The 18,625-nt window shown below is 39.4% G+C and overlaps 2 protein-coding genes across 2 annotated transcripts; one reads left to right on the top strand and one right to left on the bottom strand.

Moving 5' to 3' along the window:
- Nucleotides 1-1,548: 1,548 nt before the first annotated feature.
- On the bottom strand, nt 1,549-4,650 carry LOC137390458 (uncharacterized). Its single transcript, XM_068076787.1, has one exon. It carries the CDS (start codon nt 4,648-4,650, stop codon nt 1,549-1,551), a length of 3,102 nt encoding a protein of 1,033 aa, XP_067932888.1.
- Nucleotides 4,651-8,094: 3,444 nt separating this feature from the next.
- On the top strand, nt 8,095-11,838 carry LOC137392099 (uncharacterized). Its single transcript, XM_068078724.1, has 7 exons — nt 8,095-8,212; nt 8,728-8,827; nt 9,742-9,909; nt 10,021-10,155; nt 10,453-10,542; nt 10,745-11,004; nt 11,483-11,838. The coding sequence occupies exons 2-7, from the start codon at nt 8,734-8,736 to the stop codon at nt 11,693-11,695; spliced, it is 960 nt and encodes a 319-aa protein (XP_067934825.1). The 5' UTR covers nt 8,095-8,212; nt 8,728-8,733; the 3' UTR covers nt 11,696-11,838.
- Nucleotides 11,839-18,625: the final 6,787 nt, after the last annotated feature.

Below are 18,625 nucleotides of genomic sequence, written 5' to 3'. Positions count from 1 at the left end.
CTGTGACATTCAGTTAGCATAGGTGACTGGTATTCTCTCTGTGTGAATTCGGGTTTGCTACCACTGTACTATATACAAAACATCGCCTTATCCCATTTTACTTTAATATCCCAACATACACCAACCTCCCTATCTAGACACTTGCAAAACTTAAGCTTTTTTTAAAACATACATTTGTGTAAAAGTGAACAAATTTCCCACCGTTTGTCATAAAATAATGTTTTCTGTCAATGATATTATCTAAGTGATACTGCAAACATACAAAAGTGAAAATATATGGCGGTTTCATTGAATATGCAATGAAGTATTGAGTGTTACTAAAGTTTTATCACTCTCAAGTACTTTACAGCCATGTTCATGTATAAATTAATGAAATGTTTAACTCAGTTAAAATCAATGCTCTTTCAGCCAAATATATCCTTAGATATATTTTGTTTATTATTTGTGTTGCCAATATTAAACAAAAAATTAGCTAACATGCAATATACATCAGAGTATACGTGGAAAAAGAAACCTAACATAAGTTTAATAGAAGCTGGTATAAGCGGATGTTAGAAGCACTGACATTGTGTGCTCTGCATTAGACATTTTTTGATGAAATGGAGTGTTTACTGACCAAAATTTAACTTTCTATCTTAATGAATACTGCAGATGATCTAGGGTAGACAGCTGTCAGAACTGATTGAATGCCTTTGCTAGTGAAATAAGTGAATATTGGGGATGGGGATATTTCACTCTGACAATGATGCAAAAGCATGTCACTTGACCTAATTTCCGTAAACGGATGCTGATGCTCTACCAAAGTATAAAAGTAGCTAGACATGAATATCAGTAACCAGAAGGTGCTGCTGTCTAAGGCAAGTGTATTACATATACAACTAGTCTTCGATTCTGCTTATCAGGGTTGAACGTTGAAATAGAAAACATATACACAAATATTTTTAGAAAACATTTTGATTTTTTACTTACAAAAATATTTTTAGGTATGAATTTGGTTTTACCACAAATGGTCAAAACATTTTTTGTGCTGATACAAATGGAGAAACATCCAATAAGATTCTTAATGCCAAAAAAATGAAAACAAAAAAGGCTCCCTTAGCATACAGTTGTATGGTAGCATTTTAATTCATCGTTATCATTAATATATTTAACCATTCAGTTTAATTTGAAAATTAAACTTCTTTAGTTAAATCCTGTAAGTTACTGAGTAAAAATAACGCAGTACCAGACTGCCAGCCGTGACACTCCAAAACCTCCCCTTATGTCACCCTTACTCCACCTGCACGTTTTACCAGAAAACACCGTAGTGCCAGACTACACCAGTAGGGTTACTCACGAGTCACCAAGACTCAGAAAGACTCTTAACAATCCTTTCTCAAATACGATAGCACAGAGTCACAAGCTACGCAAACGGAGCTTGGATTCCCAATGACAAACATGGCCGTTTTCTCTCGTCCGGTGGCGCATGCCCACGAACCCTTCCGAGCTATCGGCGGGCACCACGTGACTAATAACTCACATTTCCCCCAGCTTTTAAGAAGCTACCAGCTATCCCTCATAGTCATCCAAATACTGGGGACGCCGTCGCTCTCGCTGTGACCGCCTGAGCATTAACAGTTGAAGCTCAGGTTCATCAGGATCTAAATCCCCGGACGGAACCCCAGCAGTCTGAAGCTCACCATCCATGTTTTGAACTTCATCCTCAGCAGTCTGAGGACCGTCCTCCACATCCCCCTCCGAGACCTCAGCCACCTCACAGGGATGCAGCTGAGGCGGTGGGGGAGCAGCAGAACAGCGTAATCTATCTAGATTAGGCCGGCCATCTTCGGCCAGTTCACGGATGCCGTTTTCCCTACTACGGTCAGTGCCAAACCGCCATTTGCGGACATCCCTCACATGCTTCGGCATGCCATCCACGCACACGTTGTGCTTTGAAACAACTCCGGTAATCACTCCCGGTGCCCACTGCCTAATGCACGACGGAGTCGAGGGTTTCACCCACACCTCATCGCCGACAGCAAACTTGCCCTGACTGACCTCATCTAACCCACATAGATTGACGTCAAAAGGCACTCGCCATGAGTATCGGTACAGATTATTCGAGGGTACCGAACCCCCATCTGTACCCTTGCGAGGCGTGACATTATACCAGAACGTCGCCTCCTCGGAGCTAATTCTTCCCCTCTCGGCAATCCTCTTGATTGTCCGGTGATTCCTCTCAACGATTCCGTTGCCACTCGGGGCGTAAGCGGCACGAAATCTCAGAGAAATCCCCCACTCGTCAGCGAACTGTGCAACAGTTGCTGACCTAAACGCCATGGAATTGTCCATTAACAATTCGTCACACGGCCCTCGCTCAATTATGATCGTACGTAACTGAGCCACGATGTGCGCTGCCGTCTCACTTGGCAAGCGGCGCCAGATAGCGAAACGTGACGGCCCGCAATCAACCATGGACAGGAACACCTGGCCGCCATAGTGAGTCACGTCTATGGCCACCCGGCACCAGTTCCCCTCGACAGCCAAGCTGCTTGTTTCCACGAGGTTCTCACCTCTCGGAGCCGGGTCAACGCGCTGACAGGCCTCACAGCCAGCCAGCTCGCATTTGACCTGCTCCCGTGTCAAGTCACTGCGTACTTGCTGAGCAAGGTACAGTGTTCTCTCGACACCCAGATGGTGAGGCAAATGAGCCGCCCACACAGCATCCCCGAGGGTCTCGCCGGTGAAGATGGCAGCAGCCATGCTCTCGGCCTCGCCTCCACTCATCCCACAATGCCCGAGCCACTTCTTGGGCACCCTCGTCATCCTATCCGCCTTGTTCTCCACAGTAGGTACAAAACGCATAGTGACCGATAAGCCGTACTCGGTGATCATATCACGGATCACCCCCAGCCGACGCTTCACCAGCATCTCTGCAGCACCTTTCGTGCGAACACGATTGCGCCCGTCAATTGTATTTGACATCCAATTGACAACTGTGAGAGAGTCAACCGCCAAGGTGAAGGTCTTGAACCCCCACGCAATAGCCAGGTTAACACCTCGTCCCACAGCTTCCAATTCGGCAACATTGATGTGTGAATGGTCTGACTCCTTCCTCAGCCACGACGCATCCTCAACAATGCTGCCATCAACCTCGATTGCCACACCGAGGCCCAGAGAGCTAGCATCTGTCCACACAACGACCGAACCGTCCGGTCTTACGTGCCACGGACCCCTAACAGGGTCCTCCTGACATACCCTTGTGTAAAGCTCACTAGCTAGCGAGCGGACCTCCTTTTCAACAGGGGCATCCCAGGCTCCGTTGCATCCCAGTCGCTTCAAGAAGCTGCAATAGGGCCGCAACCACCCAGCCACTGGGTAATGACCGACAAGTCGGCCACAAAACGAGAAAAGCTCTCTCTTAGTCAGCCCAGCTGGCTCAAGATGAATTTCGGAGAGTGCAGTTCCCCTCGACATCTGCAAATGTCCACGAGCATTTCCCTTTAGAGAAATGCCCAACAACCGACCGCCATCAAGGCCCTCCGGCTCTTTCGTCGCCAGTCTATACTTAGCAAGGTGCTTCCTCAGCTCCTCCACGCCAAGCACAGACTCCTGCACCACTATATCGTCGATATAGTGGTCAGTCCCTCGTCGGACCCGCTCGTCGAGCGAAAGAACCTTGCCTAGGATTTTGGTCATGATCCTAGGCGCACACGAAAGCCCGAAGCCTAAACGTGTCAGCGCATAAGGGACCCCCTTATACTTCACGACCTGGTATTTCCACAGGTCCTCCGAAACATGGATTTGTAGGTACGCGGACTTGAGGTCAACTACCCCAAGTCTGCCACGCAACTGTCTCCACTTCCGGATTTTCTCGCCGCACACAGCGACCGCGTCACCTCCCGTGTGACTCTCGACAAACGCGTTCAGCTCACGGTAGTCCATGACCGGTCGCACTTTGTCCTTCGTTGGTTGGAACACAGCCAAAAGGGGGATAATACCCTCAATGGGCCGACTCCACCTTTTCAACCAACCTTTTGAGATCCAGCTCTCAATTTCAGCACAGTGCTGCTCATGCAGGTTAGGTGCCCGAGTACACTTGTACTCCGCGACCCGGGTCTGCAATCCTTTCGGAGATTCCCCGGACCACCGCCAGCTAACGGTCCATCGGCCTTGGGCAAAAGTGGCAACAAAATCGGGGTCGTCGACGCGCAGTGACACCAGATCACCACCCAACCCCGACAACGGTGCCACCCTTGCCACCCCGCATGCGCAGCCAGCCCCAGTATCCTGCCCAGCAGGTACTCCACAGCATCCATTCTGATAGGGTTTCCCCCACCTGACCGAATACTTCGCATCACTTCCTCTACGGACAGTGACACCTCCCATGTGGTCAATGACGTCGCCACCCAGCAAGCAGTCAACCCCAAGATTGCACAGCTTGTCCATAACGAGTGCCGTAACACCGAAACAGTGTCCCTGTACACCGACGACCACCCGACACTGACCCTTCACATGAGACGCCTTACCATCCGCTGTCAACAGCGGGTGGCTCGGCCTAAGTCGGGTTGAGCCTGTCAACACCTGCGGACTTACCAGAGTCCTCTCGCTTCCAGTGTCAACCAGACACTGAAAACCGCAACCATTCAGAATTGCTCGAACGACCGGCATACGACTGCTCGTCGTAGGCTCGCCAGTCGCCCCGGACAGCCAAGGACTGTCCCGCAGTACACTCTTACTGCTTACATGTGACCTCCAGCCTCCCCCTGTCACGCCAACGCCACCTCGGGTCCCTCTGATGTTATGGGACCCCTCGTAAGCCTGGCTTACACGGTGTCCATATGAGAGGATGCGGCGCCCCGAGTTGCATCCTCCTGATCAAAACCCGGCTCATCCTCCGTGAGCCCTGTCGCCGCCCCAGGCGGTGGCCGTACAGGACAATCCCGTACAAAGTGCTCCGTGCTGCCGCACCGGAAACACCCGACCCTCTTGCCAGAAGAGGTCTTTTTCGCCCCCGTACCAGACGAAGGCCGCTTAATACGTGGGCAGTCCTTCACCCGGTGTGGACCCCCACATCGAAAGCAACTGTCTTTGCTTCCCGGCTGCTTGCTAGAAGCAGCCCCCAACTGCTTGCCAGAAGCAGTCGCCGGCCGGTTACCAGAACTGGCCGCTGAGCTAATTGTTGAGGGGCGACCCTCAACAGCTCTCCGGGAAACCTACTTTCCCCTCACTCGGTTCAGCACTGAACCAAAGTCAGCAGTATACGCCTGATCGTGCGTAACTGCCCACTCGTAGACTGACTCGGGCAGCCCTTCATAGAACTAGGTCCTAAAAACCAGGTCCTCCAGCGTCACCCCCAGTCTACCGCCGAGCCGCTCCAAGCGGTCCAGGTACACGTCAACTGTCTCCCCGGATTCGAGTCGACAGCTGACAAAGCGACGCCATGCCTCCTGTCGAGGCATGGCGTACTCGGCAGTCAAAACTGCCTTCACGACATCCCACTGGGATGCGTCGCCCACCCTCATGTGTCCATGCACTCTGGCAGCAGTGCCATCGAGCATGTACGCAATCAGCGTGCACGGAGCAATGTGCTCCAACTCACACAGTCGCTCGTACTGTGAGAGCCATGCGGTTACCTCAACCGCATCATCACCGGCAAATGGCTGCATCTGCCGGCTCAGCCTTTCTAAAATAGGCCCTCGTGCCTGGTTCATCAGATTCGCTAAAAAAGCGGCATCTAAAACCAGCGGCACTGTTACAGCGCCCGCGGCGCCCTCGGGTGGCTGACCACCTCCGCCATCGGTAGATGGCTCAGCCTTTTGGCTGCTCCCGGGCTCGCTCATGGCCCGCTCGTGCTCACCTCAGCCCAGCTGAGTGGCACCACCTAACAACAAGGCAAAGTAAATACAAACATATAAGCCGAAATAGCTTGTAAGTTACTGAGTAAAAATAACGCAGTACCAGACTGCCAGCCGTGACACTCCAAAACCTCCCCTTATGTCACCCTTACTCCACCTGCACGTTTTACCAGAAAACACCGTAGTGCCAGACTACACCAGTAGGGTTACTCACGAGTCACCAAGACTCAGAAAGACTCTTAACAATCCTTTCTCAAATACGATAGCACAGAGTCACAAGCTACGCGAACGGAGCTTGGATTCCCAATGACAACATGGCCGTTTTCTCTCGTCCGGTGGCGCATGCTCACGAACCCTTCCGAGCTATCGGCGGGCACCACGTGACTAATAACTCACAAATCCTTCTACAATTATAAAATTTACATGCAAGAAAAACAGTTTTGGTTAAAAGCATCAGAGGGAAATTTTGGTAATAAATTCTCATAAAAGAACTCGCTTGTCCGGTGTGTTTTATTACTAATATTATTATGTTATCATCCCACGAGCAAACAAGCGGAGCGATGTGTGCGAGTTTTTATGATAAATGCATGTGCACACAACTTACGAAAATTATTCATCAACAATGAGACGAACCCTTGGCTAGAAATTTCATCAAGAAATTTAAGCATCGGAATGTAAAGTCGTAAAAGTATAATAACGATACAAAACACATTTAAACCTATTTAAATATGTTACCAAGTCTTTGTAAATTGTCGGTATTATCTTTAAACTTATCCATCTGATCGGATTATACACAAATAGACAGATTTATTTGAACGAAAATCGCCACAAAAAGCTTGAAAAGCTCGGTTTAATAAAAGTTAAGACCAAAAATTGAAACGCCAATAAAGCCGTGCGACCGATTGTAGAACTATTTAGTAGTGCGTAATTCACTAGAAAACCGTGTTCATTTTCCCAGTCTATGGTACTGTTTACTTGTAATCGAATTTATTCGAAGGTTTTTGTAATAAACGTAGACCGTTCGAGGCGTAGACCGATTTACAGGTACGAAATTGTGGTACACCGTTTATCAGCCTATGTTTTTTGTCCAATCACCGAAGGTTTCATTATTTAAAACGTTAGCCGAAATTCTTTACAACTTACGTACAAGCTAGGGCCAAACTACAACGCCCCTTCATGACGAGAACATTTTTTATTTTGCTACATTTTTATACGAGCGAATGCTCCTACCCGCTTTCTGTTAAAGATCGCTTTATCAAAACCATTCAACGCAACCAATTTTCAAACTGTGTATAGTACACAGTAGCTTGCCATTTTACTTCTAATTTTGCATTTCAGAGTTATAATAAACATATTTCTTTATCGTTGTTGAATTACATACATTACAGTAAATTAGGCCTACAGCTTTATAACACTTTTATAACAGCTTTTATTTTGCTGCAGTTTGCAGAAATCTTCGAGACGCATTAACGCTCATAGGTTTTCTATTATTGCTGTATTACTATATTAACAATATTGGTTATTTTAATAATATCAGTGCATTTTACTTATAATATTGGCCAACATTGCATTTCTCCTATTGCAAGAGAGAGATATAAACGTAATATTTTCCTTTCATTGTTGTTGTTTGTCATGACCAAACACTTTTTAAATAAATTTTCTAAAAACCTATATAAATACCACAACTTCTTGATATTGCTACCTATGACGTTTTGAAATGTAAACAAAATTGTGTATTGGTTTTCTATTATTAATATATTAACAAAATTGATTATTCTAAGAATATCAGTGCATTTTACTTCTAATATTGGCCAATATTGCATTTCTCCTGTTGCAGGGGGAAAATATAAACATCTTTTCCAATCATTATTGCTTATTGTTGTATATAATAACACCCACACCCAGTACATTACAGCTACCATTGAAGTTATCCTATTGCACTGCAGAGCCATTTGATTGCTAATATTGCATTTCTCAACCATTAGTACCCTTTATTTTTTGCCAATATCTCTGGCCATCTCTTTGGTCGTGGGCTGTATGACAGTGGAATTTCTAGTTATATTATGATTAAAGTTTCCCATATGAGATGGTGAGCATTAAATGCACTGATCTGAGTAAAAATCATATTTTGAGATCTTTGGTCTATAAGTTTTGTATCTGTAAACCTTTGTAAACTAATTTTAGATTACATCATGGAAAAAGGCTTCGTAGCCAAGCAACAGAAGCGTAATGATGTTATCCAGCTATTGACTGCTGTTATAGCAATATCTGCTTTGGTTGTCTCTGTCTACTCTCAAATAAGTTACCAGTTGTTAAAGAAGGATGTTGATAATTTAACCAGTAGACTAGATCAGCTAGAAAAAAATGGAATACAGGTGAGAAGTTATCAAATATGTACATTAAATTACTAAAATTGACCTAAGTAATAGGCAATATTACAATAATGTATTCTGAACTGATACAATTAAGAATGGGCAGCAGAGCCTAACAATTTTTAATTTTTTTGTAACATTGTGAATGGTCACATGAGACTTTGTTTTAATTTTAAAAGTAGTTTTGTCACACATGTTTGAATATATCAAAGTGCAGGTACATATAAATGACTAAATACTTGCAACTCTATATAACATACAATATGATTATGGTGTATGTTCAAAGTATGTTGTGCATAATATAGACAGTGAACTTAGAACATACACTTGTGCCTAGCGGAGATTCTTCTTTAGCAAAAATCTTGGTTTTATAGAGAAAAATCAGTAAATTATCTCGCATTAAATGATAAAAAATTTGTCAAAAGATAAATGAATTTGAGCTGTTCACTTATTGGATAAGAAGCTGTTTCAAATGCAGAGGTTCATAGGATTGTGATATTAGAAAACTTTATATGTAGGTGTCAATGATGTCTCCAACTGATATGGAACATGCCTTACAAAAAAGATCAGCAGAAGACGAGGGTGTCAGTGATGGTGTACTAAGTCAATTATCACCAGGTAAATTAGCCAAAATGTAACAATCACCATAGCAGCATTTTAATAAATATTTGGTATTCAGTTTTTATGTCAAGGGTGTTAGACTTAATAACATAGTTATTAGTTTTTTATCTTCCTACAAGATGTTGAACAGCCCACAACAATACTTTTACAGTTGATTTGTTCAGTTCCTCAGCTCTACGCTAACTATATATTTTTTTTCAACTTAAATACTGTTATTTTCATGGTACCATGATGAAAAGGGAGTTGTGTTCTCAATGCGCTACTAACATACCTAGACAACTCTCAATTGATTGATAAGAAGCATAGAGATGCGCATTAAAGGAATTATTAAATGACCTTGATATATCATAAACTGACACTACTTGGGGCCTGTGAGCTAGATAAATTTGTTTAACTGTAAATCAATAAAATAACTGTAACCATGTTTAACTGTAAAGCTTAAACAAAACTATTAACTTCACTACTAAAATCAGCGTTGGTCAGGAGAGCAAAACTTCTCCATACAAATAAACTTAACAGTAGTGAGAAGTAAACCTATCAAATAAACAAAGACTTGCTATCGATTAAGACTTGATGATGTCATGACAGGTGTAATCAGAGCTAGATATGTAATGGTTATTAAAGGTATAAATGTTGATGCCTAAGAACGTTGTTGTATGTACGTGTATAATGAAAATATTTTAGACAGGCAGAAAAAGTCTTTGGAAACTTTAAATATATCTTATTCTTATCACAGTGCTGGTATGTTCTGTATTGCTTAAAGGCTCCCTAGACACTCCTGGAAGTTTTTAAAACTTTTACTCAAGTCTTTATTTGTTTTTACTGAAAGCATACTTAGATTATTTAAATTTCTTAAAAAACTTCAGCAACCAAAAAGAAACAAAACCTTTTGTAACATATTTTATCAACAGGACAATTTTCAGACTTAAGAGGACCTCCAGGAAGAGATGGTAGGGACGGTAGAGATGGTAGAGATTGTGAAGAGTCAGACCTGACTGGACTGAGAACGAGAGTTGAAAAGTTTGTAAACCAGACCAAGTCAGTTGTAGCTCGACCATCTGCCAGGCACTCTGATAATGGTATGTTTGCAATAATAAACAAGTTGGACACCATTTAAAAAAAACACTGGATTTCAATGAAAAGAAAAACCATATTATTTTTGAGATAATAAACATCAATATTATTTGTAGAAGAACTCCTACAAGAATTTAATCAAACAATTGCTCATGGGTTGCTCAGTCTCCTCCAAAGTAACAACGAAAAGCTGAAAGAAATTGAACAACAAATGCAAGAAGATGATGAAAGGAGGGAACCCTCTTCGGCTGGTTAGTTGAGTTTTTCTTCTGTAGTACGCTGTGAGGAATTGATGAGTTGGTATCAAGAAGAACTTGAATTTATTAAAATTATTATTTTGAAAGCAACATGAAGTTTGCTCATTGTAGATTTAATAGGTGATCTATTATGGAAGACTAAAATATTCTTTACGTCTTATTTTGGACAAAAGATTTAGGTGCTACCCAGGAATTTATGAGACTTAGATCTGCAATAATGAAAAATTGTAAGCTATGAAAACTTTTGCAAAAATTGGAACCCCTGTAACACTGAAATTAAACAATTTGTAGCTGATGTACAACCAGCTTCTGGAGGAGGAAGTTCGTATATTAGATGGGGCAGAAAATCGTGTGGTAACACTTCACAGCTTCTCTACACAGGTTGGTTACAAAATATATCTACTACCCGCTAGTTCCTGGCAGCTAACTTTATCAAGCAGATAAGATGACTTGTCATTCATCTATTTTATCATAATTTTGCAGAATCATTAGAATATATTGTTTCTTATGCTTACCAATGATTTCAAGTGCTGATTAATATTTCATTTACTTAAATTGCATGATTTCTTAATGTATCCTACAGGACTAGCAGCAGGGCAATACTATGATCAGGAAGGAGGCTCATCTGTCTATACATGTCTACCTTCAGAGCCAGAGTATAACTCATATCTAGCTAGCAACACGGGTAATTACATATATGGAGCAGAGTACCAGACCGACTCAAATATATTTCCTAGTCGTATGCATGATCAGAATGTACCCTGTTCCAGATGCTACCTTCCTAGCAGATCTACAACTATTATGATACCTGCTAAACGAACTTGTCCATCATCTTGGAATAAGGTGAAGAACCATATATCATCCTATATAGGCTTTTTTGCATATAAGCTGATATTAGAAAAGAAAATTTCAAAACACTTATTTTGTTTTATAAATTTGGTTGATTCCTGTGTTCAATTACATATTACATATAAGCTGTACATGTGCATTAGAAAAAAAATTATTAAATTGCTTGCTTCATACGCAAGTTAGAATAGCATCATACCATATTTTTGGAGCAAGTTTTCTCAGATGCTCAGTTTGACACAAGATGTTTCTAAGTTTGAATGCTTTCATCATTATGTTACCATGATAAAAATGATGTTGTTCTATCAATTTTATTACAAACATAATAGATAACTTCCAATTGAATGATGAGATGCCGACAAGAAACAAATAGATCTATATTTGCATTAGGATAAATAAGCAAATGTACTTTGGTTAGTAATTATAAAAGTGTGAGTAATTATTAAATAAAAAAACTGAGCTTATTTTTGTTTAGGAGTACGAAGGATATCTGATGTCAGGACACTACACACACAAAAGAGCGTATAACTATGTCTGTATGGACAAAGAACCAGAAGCCTTAACTGGACTACATGCTGATACAAATGGAGCGTTGTTCTACTTTGTTCAGGGAAACTGCCCCTTTCTTGGATACTGTCCACCTTACATCGAAAAAGCAGAACTAGCTTGTGTTGTTTGTTCTAAATAACATGTTTCATGTATACTGAGTTCATGTGTTAACTACAATGAACAGTGCACCTTTATTAATTTAATATTTTCTTAACCACTCTAGGTGATTATATAACTTGTTATGCAGAATGAAGATATCAAGGACCTAGTGTGAGACCTCAAGTATTACTTGCCGATTTAATGTTTCGCATTTAATTCAAGATATTTACACATGATGCAAACAAAATAATGAAATACCCAAAGTATAGTAATATTTACCAAAGGCATAATATAGCAATATAAATAAGACTTTTGGATACATAAAGCATTGAATCTTTATTAAACTACAATCTGACAGAATATTTTAGAAGTCGTGTGCCTGTGAATCAACAATGTGAAAATTGCTTTCTAAGTTTCCTGTACTACTAGTACATAACCTAATTTGATACCTTTCAAGAAAAATATAATTCGTGTCAACATTCAATCTTCCGATGTGTTCAGCTTTTTACAGTTTTTACCCTTTTCGCTCGCTTTATCTAAGCTACAATATGTGATTCTTTGACACCCCAGAAATAGCTGCTCTGAAACATACTCCAATGTACTCACATGATTTCTCTTGCAAATTAGCAGACTGCTTTAATTTCTACAATACATTTTAGATATAAAATTAAATGAATATAATCAATGGTGAAAACAATAAAAACACCAAGGACACACACTCTAAAAGTACATCAATAGGTGATGAGACGTTCTAATGTAAAAGTGGGTAATTGATGAACACCTAATGCTTCTGCACGGCAAAGCTTCTGTGCGAAAGCGTTGACGAAGTAGGTACATGCAACCTTTTTGTTTTCTGTGGTTACTTCCACCCTGTACATTTGGACTCAGAAGCAAGTATTGTCAAACCAATAAGATATGGTAGTGTGGATTAGAAAAGCAAACAGGATTTTGGAATGAAAATAGCCATATTTAATGACTGGCACAGTTTAAATGGAGATGCTACAGCAGTGTTAAGTTGCTTGTAGTATGTATTAGTCATTGTAGATTATAAGATAGGTGAGAGTTTAGGATGTGTATCGGTATATGTTTTACTGACTAAACAACAACTGAACTCAAAACAGTAACGGCTATACAGGATAATGACAGGATAATAGACTACACCTATACAGGATAATGACAGGATAATAGTTTATAGCTATACAAGACAATGACAGGATGATGTCTTTAGCTGCAGTATTGGTCCCACAAACATGTACATTATATATATATATATATATATATATATATATATATATATATATATATATATATATATATATATATATGAGCAACCTTTATTGTGGTAATCCGTAGTCATATTTTGCAAAAATGTTTTCCACAAGGTACCACATGTAAAATGTAGTTAACATCGATTATGGCATGTGATCAATTTATAACATATCATTCTTTTAAACACTTAAACAAAACAATAAAGCACACATACAAGCAAGAAGGTACTGGCCACAAGATTGATTAAAAATTAAAAGGATAAGGCATGCATGGTATACATTATCTAAACTGCTATAAATATAAATTGACCGCAGGGCTGAAATTTTTCCAAAGGTACAATTTTTATGGTCAATTACTAATCATAAATAGTTCCACCATATTGATCTGCTAGATTTGAAACTTTTATTCCTGGCGACGTTACTGAAGCCACACGGAGCGCAACATTGTCTCAAACCACAGAAATGGGCACTGTCTCAGCCAACAGTTCAGCGTTAGGTGTTCTAAATGAAAGTTTTCTATGCATTTAAAGATAACTCGGTTGTGCGCAACTAGACCCCTCAGCTGCGGAAGCAATTATCTTGTTTTAAGAAATGAATGCTTTCTCCTGGAAACCCTGCCATCATCTAATCATACTATAAAACTTTATGGGGTGTCAGCATGTTTTATAACTTTTCCTTCCACCCATTTCCTGAGTCCCATTTTTACCCATAAACTTATGCCCTCTCTGTGTTGATATACTGTGATTTCAGTTATTTAGGAATGATGTGTAGTGTTGATCTAAAGTTTCTACCTTGTAGTAAAATTGAAGGAGCTGGGAAGCCGTTACCTGAGGGTGTAGATCTAAACACGCTTATGACATCATTAAGTGTTTGATGAGACTGATGAGCCTTAGTTAGATTTGTCTTCACTGGCTGTATCATACGCTCAGCCATTCTATTTGATCTATAGAACAATGTGAGCTAATAATTATATGATTGACAGCAAAAGCTTCAATAAAGATTTAAGTTCAAGTGAGGTAAAGTATGATGCATTGTCTGATACCTAAGTTTCAGGTTTGCCAAAGTCCAAGAACTGTTGTTTAAGCAATTCAATTATCTGCTTGGATGTATAACTTTTATGGTTATGACAAGTGGGCCATATTCAATATCTATTTATCTAAAGTGACCAAATATTAAATGGCTTTCTGGCTGAAAATGTTGATGCTGACTGTCCACACAGGGTGGTAAAGAATGTCAAATGGTTCAAAAGCAACCTTATTGTTTGCTTTGGCCTTCTCTTTTTGATTCTTACAAGCATAAACTACATGCAAATATGTAATATAGCCAACATATTCTGGTCAGTAAACATAATTTTTAGCACTTCAATGCACTTAGAAGTTCGGAGGTGGCCTTTGTCTATAGCATTGATAATAGTTTGCCTGAGAGATATTGTACCATTAACTAACTGCCTTTTAGCACATTATTATTCTACACAGTCATGTCTTGTCTCATGGTCAAAAATGGTTCTACGGGTTCTAAACATGAGCGCCTATTTTTGGCCAACCATTATGTATGTCTGATTTGAGTATGTCTAAAGCACTAAAGTGGGTCTATGGTGGCTTTGATAAAGTGTTCACAGTCTGTTAGGTTAGACAAAATTCTAGTGGTTATAGCATGAATTTGCTCATAATTCCTAGTGACTATGTTTAGACTGTCTGGACAGTGGTCATTGAGGTTGGCCCTAAACAAAGTATTAACAATAAACATCATTGTGAAAGTTTTGTGAATCAGACCATAATCTTACAGTTGAGTTCAAAATCTTATTCTTTGTAACCTAGGTGTGAGGTCACTCAACCTTTTATTCTTGATGCCAAGCAATAGTAAATGATTAGTTTCCACCATTATTTTCAGACTATAAACGTTTTTATAAAACTTTGTTAACCCGTATTGTTTAGCTGGATGACCATTTGTCACAATATTTTCTCCTATACCATTGTATGAGCTATTACCACTTGGTGTGATTAGTTGAGCAGGCTCACACATTCTCAGTAACTGGCCACTACTAAGTAGGGACTTTAACTGTTCAAGTCACTTTCCTTGTTCAGTTTTCCAAGACCACCGAACATATTTGATGTAAGATTTCTAAGGGGAGCTGTAACCACAGCCAAATTGGAACAAAGCTTGCTCAAATATGTAACCATGCCTAGCAACTTACACAAGTCAACTGGGCACTTCGGAGTGGGTATGTCAAATATAGCTTTCATTTTTGCTGGGTCAGGCTGTATAACCTTTTGTCCTTTTATGTGCTTCAGTATTTGAGTTCTGGCTTTTCAAATCTACATTTTGTTAGATTGAGTTTGAGACTGAATTCTCAAAATTTTGTCAACACATTCGGAAGTATAGCATAATGCTACGTTTTTGTAGCAGCATCAAATAGTAAATCATCTACAAACGTTTCTACCCAATCAATATCAGAAAATATTTTACTGACAGTTCTACTGTATGAAAAACTTCCAAAGCTGAACTTATTCCAAATAGTAGCCTAAGAAATCTGTGGCTTCCAAACGGAGTTGCAAGTGTTGTTCAAAACTGTTCTCTTAGTTAAGTTTGAGTTGCAAAAGTCCTGAGTTGCATCTGGTGGGGAAAAAACCTGTTACTGCGATAATTTAGCAAATATCTCAGTAGCGGTTGGCAAAGCAAAGTGTTCTTGTCTGATACACCTGTTTAGATTGGTGGGGTCAAGACAATTGCATAGTGATCCAATTGGCTGCAACACATGCCCAGTGGTATAAACACAATGAGTGGGCAATTTAACCTTGTTTATTGTACCTTTAGATTCCATTAAATCAAGCGTGCTTTTCAATGAATCTCTCAACCCAAACCCTTCTAAAGCTCTGACCTAATGGTTTGCCACCCTCCTTGAGTGTCAAGGTAAGCATTTCAGGTAATTTGCCTAACATAATTATTGGCTACCACACATGCCGCTTTTGCAAATTTTATAGTGATACAACTAAGGAGGTCTAAAAGGGTTGTCTCTCCTTGCTCAAGAACTACAAAATCATTTATGGTAAAAGAGTGCCTTTGTTCAAGCATGAGTGCTACTTTTCTTGCTACTTTGAGTGTTTGTCCACTGAATGAAGTTAATGCTCAGATGGTGATAGTGGTAGTAAGTAAGAAACCCCAAATGACTAAGAGACGCAGAGCAAGATGCTGGCAAAACAAAAAAGTGGCAGTCAGCCTTTAAACCAGAAGCAAACTCGCGAGTGAGACGCCATTGACATGGTAACTCGGCAAGCCGAGAGTGCAAACAATCACAACAAAACTGTCTGACCAACGTATTAGAAAAGAGTATGTTGGTTGCAAAAACTTTGGCCTTGTTATTTTACCTTAGCTATTTTCACAGTGCTTGTACCTTGTCACTTTTGGTATAAACAATACTCATATAAATCCCTAAACTTGCTTTTTACACACTGTATGGCTTTAACTCTAATATCATTATATTAGTTAGACCACCAACCAATTTTTTTCAAATATTTTATAGGTATAACTACTGTTATTCAGTTTATTTTCTACGGTGATTTGTGGAAAACATGTTGCAATATATAATCGATGTTTACCACAGTAGGCCTAAAGATTGCTCAATAAATACAAATAAAATAAAATCTTCACAAAATCTCAAACAGTAATTTGGCAATATGTAAGACTCACTTAGGCATTTCATACTTTAGTTGGACAATATTTGGTCAGTTTAGGTCTATTAAATCTTTACAGAGTGAGTTAACAGTCTTGATTGTCATAATAAACGAAGCGTCTGTTTGGGGTTGCCACGAGCAAATGGTTCTGTTCATAGGCACACAAAATTTGGTTATAATTTTGATAATTTATGAAGTTTGATGTTCTGGAAAGGTGAAAATCCTGACAGTAGTTCTTTGAAATTTCTGAAAATATTCATTGTAAGTAATAATATTGGACAGGAAGGAACCGCAAGAAAAGTTTGTTTTCTTGTTTTACTTCTTCTTAAGTTTATACAAAATTCATTATACAAAGTTTAACATTTTAACCATGATTCACTTATATAAATACTGGTGATAAAAATTTATAATATATTAAAATCTTATTTTGACAGTTTTGGGCTATTGTTGTTGCACGTGATTATAGTTTTTTGCATTTTTACAAATTGGGACTTTTGTTGTTAGTAAAATTGACTTTTAAACGCGTTGTTACTCATTCAATTTTCTTTAGGGTTGGAAAATGTTGTGATTTACTGTTCTTTAATGTGGTTTGACATTGGGAATTATATTGAAAAGCATATACGAGTTATGGAATAGATATAATTCGTTCTAAAAATGTTTTTTTTCTGAAAGCAGGAAAGCGTTATAAGTAATGTAGTACTCAAAGGGTCACATAAGGCTTTTGTTCAATCGCTGTACCCCAGTGTTTCAGGGGAAAAACAACATTCAATTAGACTTTGGATTTTTGACAAGTCACTACGATATTATCAAATGCCTTAACACGGGGTAAAATGACGTCTAAATCAGGCTATGCATTAGCAAACCTTTAGTATAACGGTGTTTGTCAAATGCAGGTCTTTGCCTTTCCTCAAAGCTGCTGAATCTTAACCGCTGCAAATAAAAATTACATGATATGTCATATAGGAATTTATTTATGGAATAGTAAAATACTAGTGATCATACTCAACATGAGATTTAGCAAACTAAACATCCCATTACTCACCATTCAAATGGTAATCCCTAAAATTCTCTTGAAATATGATATATTTTTTAATTTAATGCTTGTTTTTGTATTAGTTGCCTACTAACCCACATCTCAGTAATCTATTTGATACTCATACTATAATTTATCTATCTGTTTTCTTGTACGCTATACATGATTTCTGATAGAAATTTATCTTACAGCAATGTCATTCTGTTAAATAGGTATTACCAGCTGTAGCAGCTTTTTCTTTTACTGAGAGGGAATAAAACGTTGGAGAAGTGCAGTTTTTCGTGCTCAGTAATTTTGACTAAAACTTCCTTCTCTCATTATTTTGCTAGTTGGAGTATTGCAAAAAGGCTTCAAAAACATTCGTTCTTGCCTATGGCTTTTTTGAATGCATTTCTTCAGCCACTCTTTGCCACATATGATCCTGAATAAACTGTACATGTATTAGCAACTAAACAGTTTGAGCCAGAAAAAGGTTTGTGACAAGTACGTGTCAAAACAAGGATTTGTAAACAAAACTTTAAACGTCAGCTTATACACCGTGTCGACCTGTACGCTAGAATTTGCGGTAGATCTATAGCTGCTCTTCATTTAACTGTGATTTTTGTAATGGGAAGTTGGGAATAATAGTTTCAGATTTAGAAATGCTGTAGTGCAAAATGTAAATAATTTTAGCAGGTTGAAACCAATTTTAGCTACTATCAAAATTTCAAGCAGAGCAAACTTGGAATATTCAAGATTCATGCTCACATGTACATCACTAAGGAAGCAACTCCAAAAAGCTTGCTCTTACATTGTTTCGATATTGTAATAAGTATGTTAGATTGACAGTAGTACTGGTTTGATTACAAATGTAAATCTATCATAGTAAAATAATCCATAAATTTTATGGGTTATTTCACTATGATTTAAAATAGGTGTGACTTTAAAATTTGACAATGTTTAGGAGGCTACAACTTTTCACCTTCACTTTCATGCTGCAACCTGATTTCAATTTGTTT

This window comes from Watersipora subatra, chromosome 3 (assembly GCF_963576615.1).
Source record: "Watersipora subatra chromosome 3, tzWatSuba1.1, whole genome shotgun sequence".
Classification (NCBI taxonomy): Eukaryota; Metazoa; Bryozoa; class Gymnolaemata; order Cheilostomatida; family Watersiporidae; genus Watersipora; species Watersipora subatra.
The sequence above is the reverse complement of the archived record's forward strand: the minus strand, read 5'-3'. Positions and strand labels throughout refer to the sequence as shown.

What these genes read in the sequence shown, in the direction of transcription:
- LOC137390458 (XM_068076787.1), bottom strand. Translation starts at nt 4,650, where the DNA reads ATGCCGGTCGTTCGAGCAATTCTGAATGGTTGCGGTTTTCAGTGTCTG.
- LOC137392099 (XM_068078724.1), top strand. Translation starts at nt 8,734, where the DNA reads ATGATGTCTCCAACTGATATGGAACATGCCTTACAAAAAAGATCAGCA. An exon ending in GAGGGAACCCTCTTCGGCTG is followed by an intron (nt 10,156 to 10,452) that starts GTTAGTTGAGTT and finishes AACAATTTGTAG; the next exon opens with CTGATGTACAACCAGCTTCT. An exon ending in TTCACAGCTTCTCTACACAG is followed by an intron (nt 10,543 to 10,744) that starts GTTGGTTACAAA and finishes TGTATCCTACAG; the next exon opens with GACTAGCAGCAGGGCAATAC.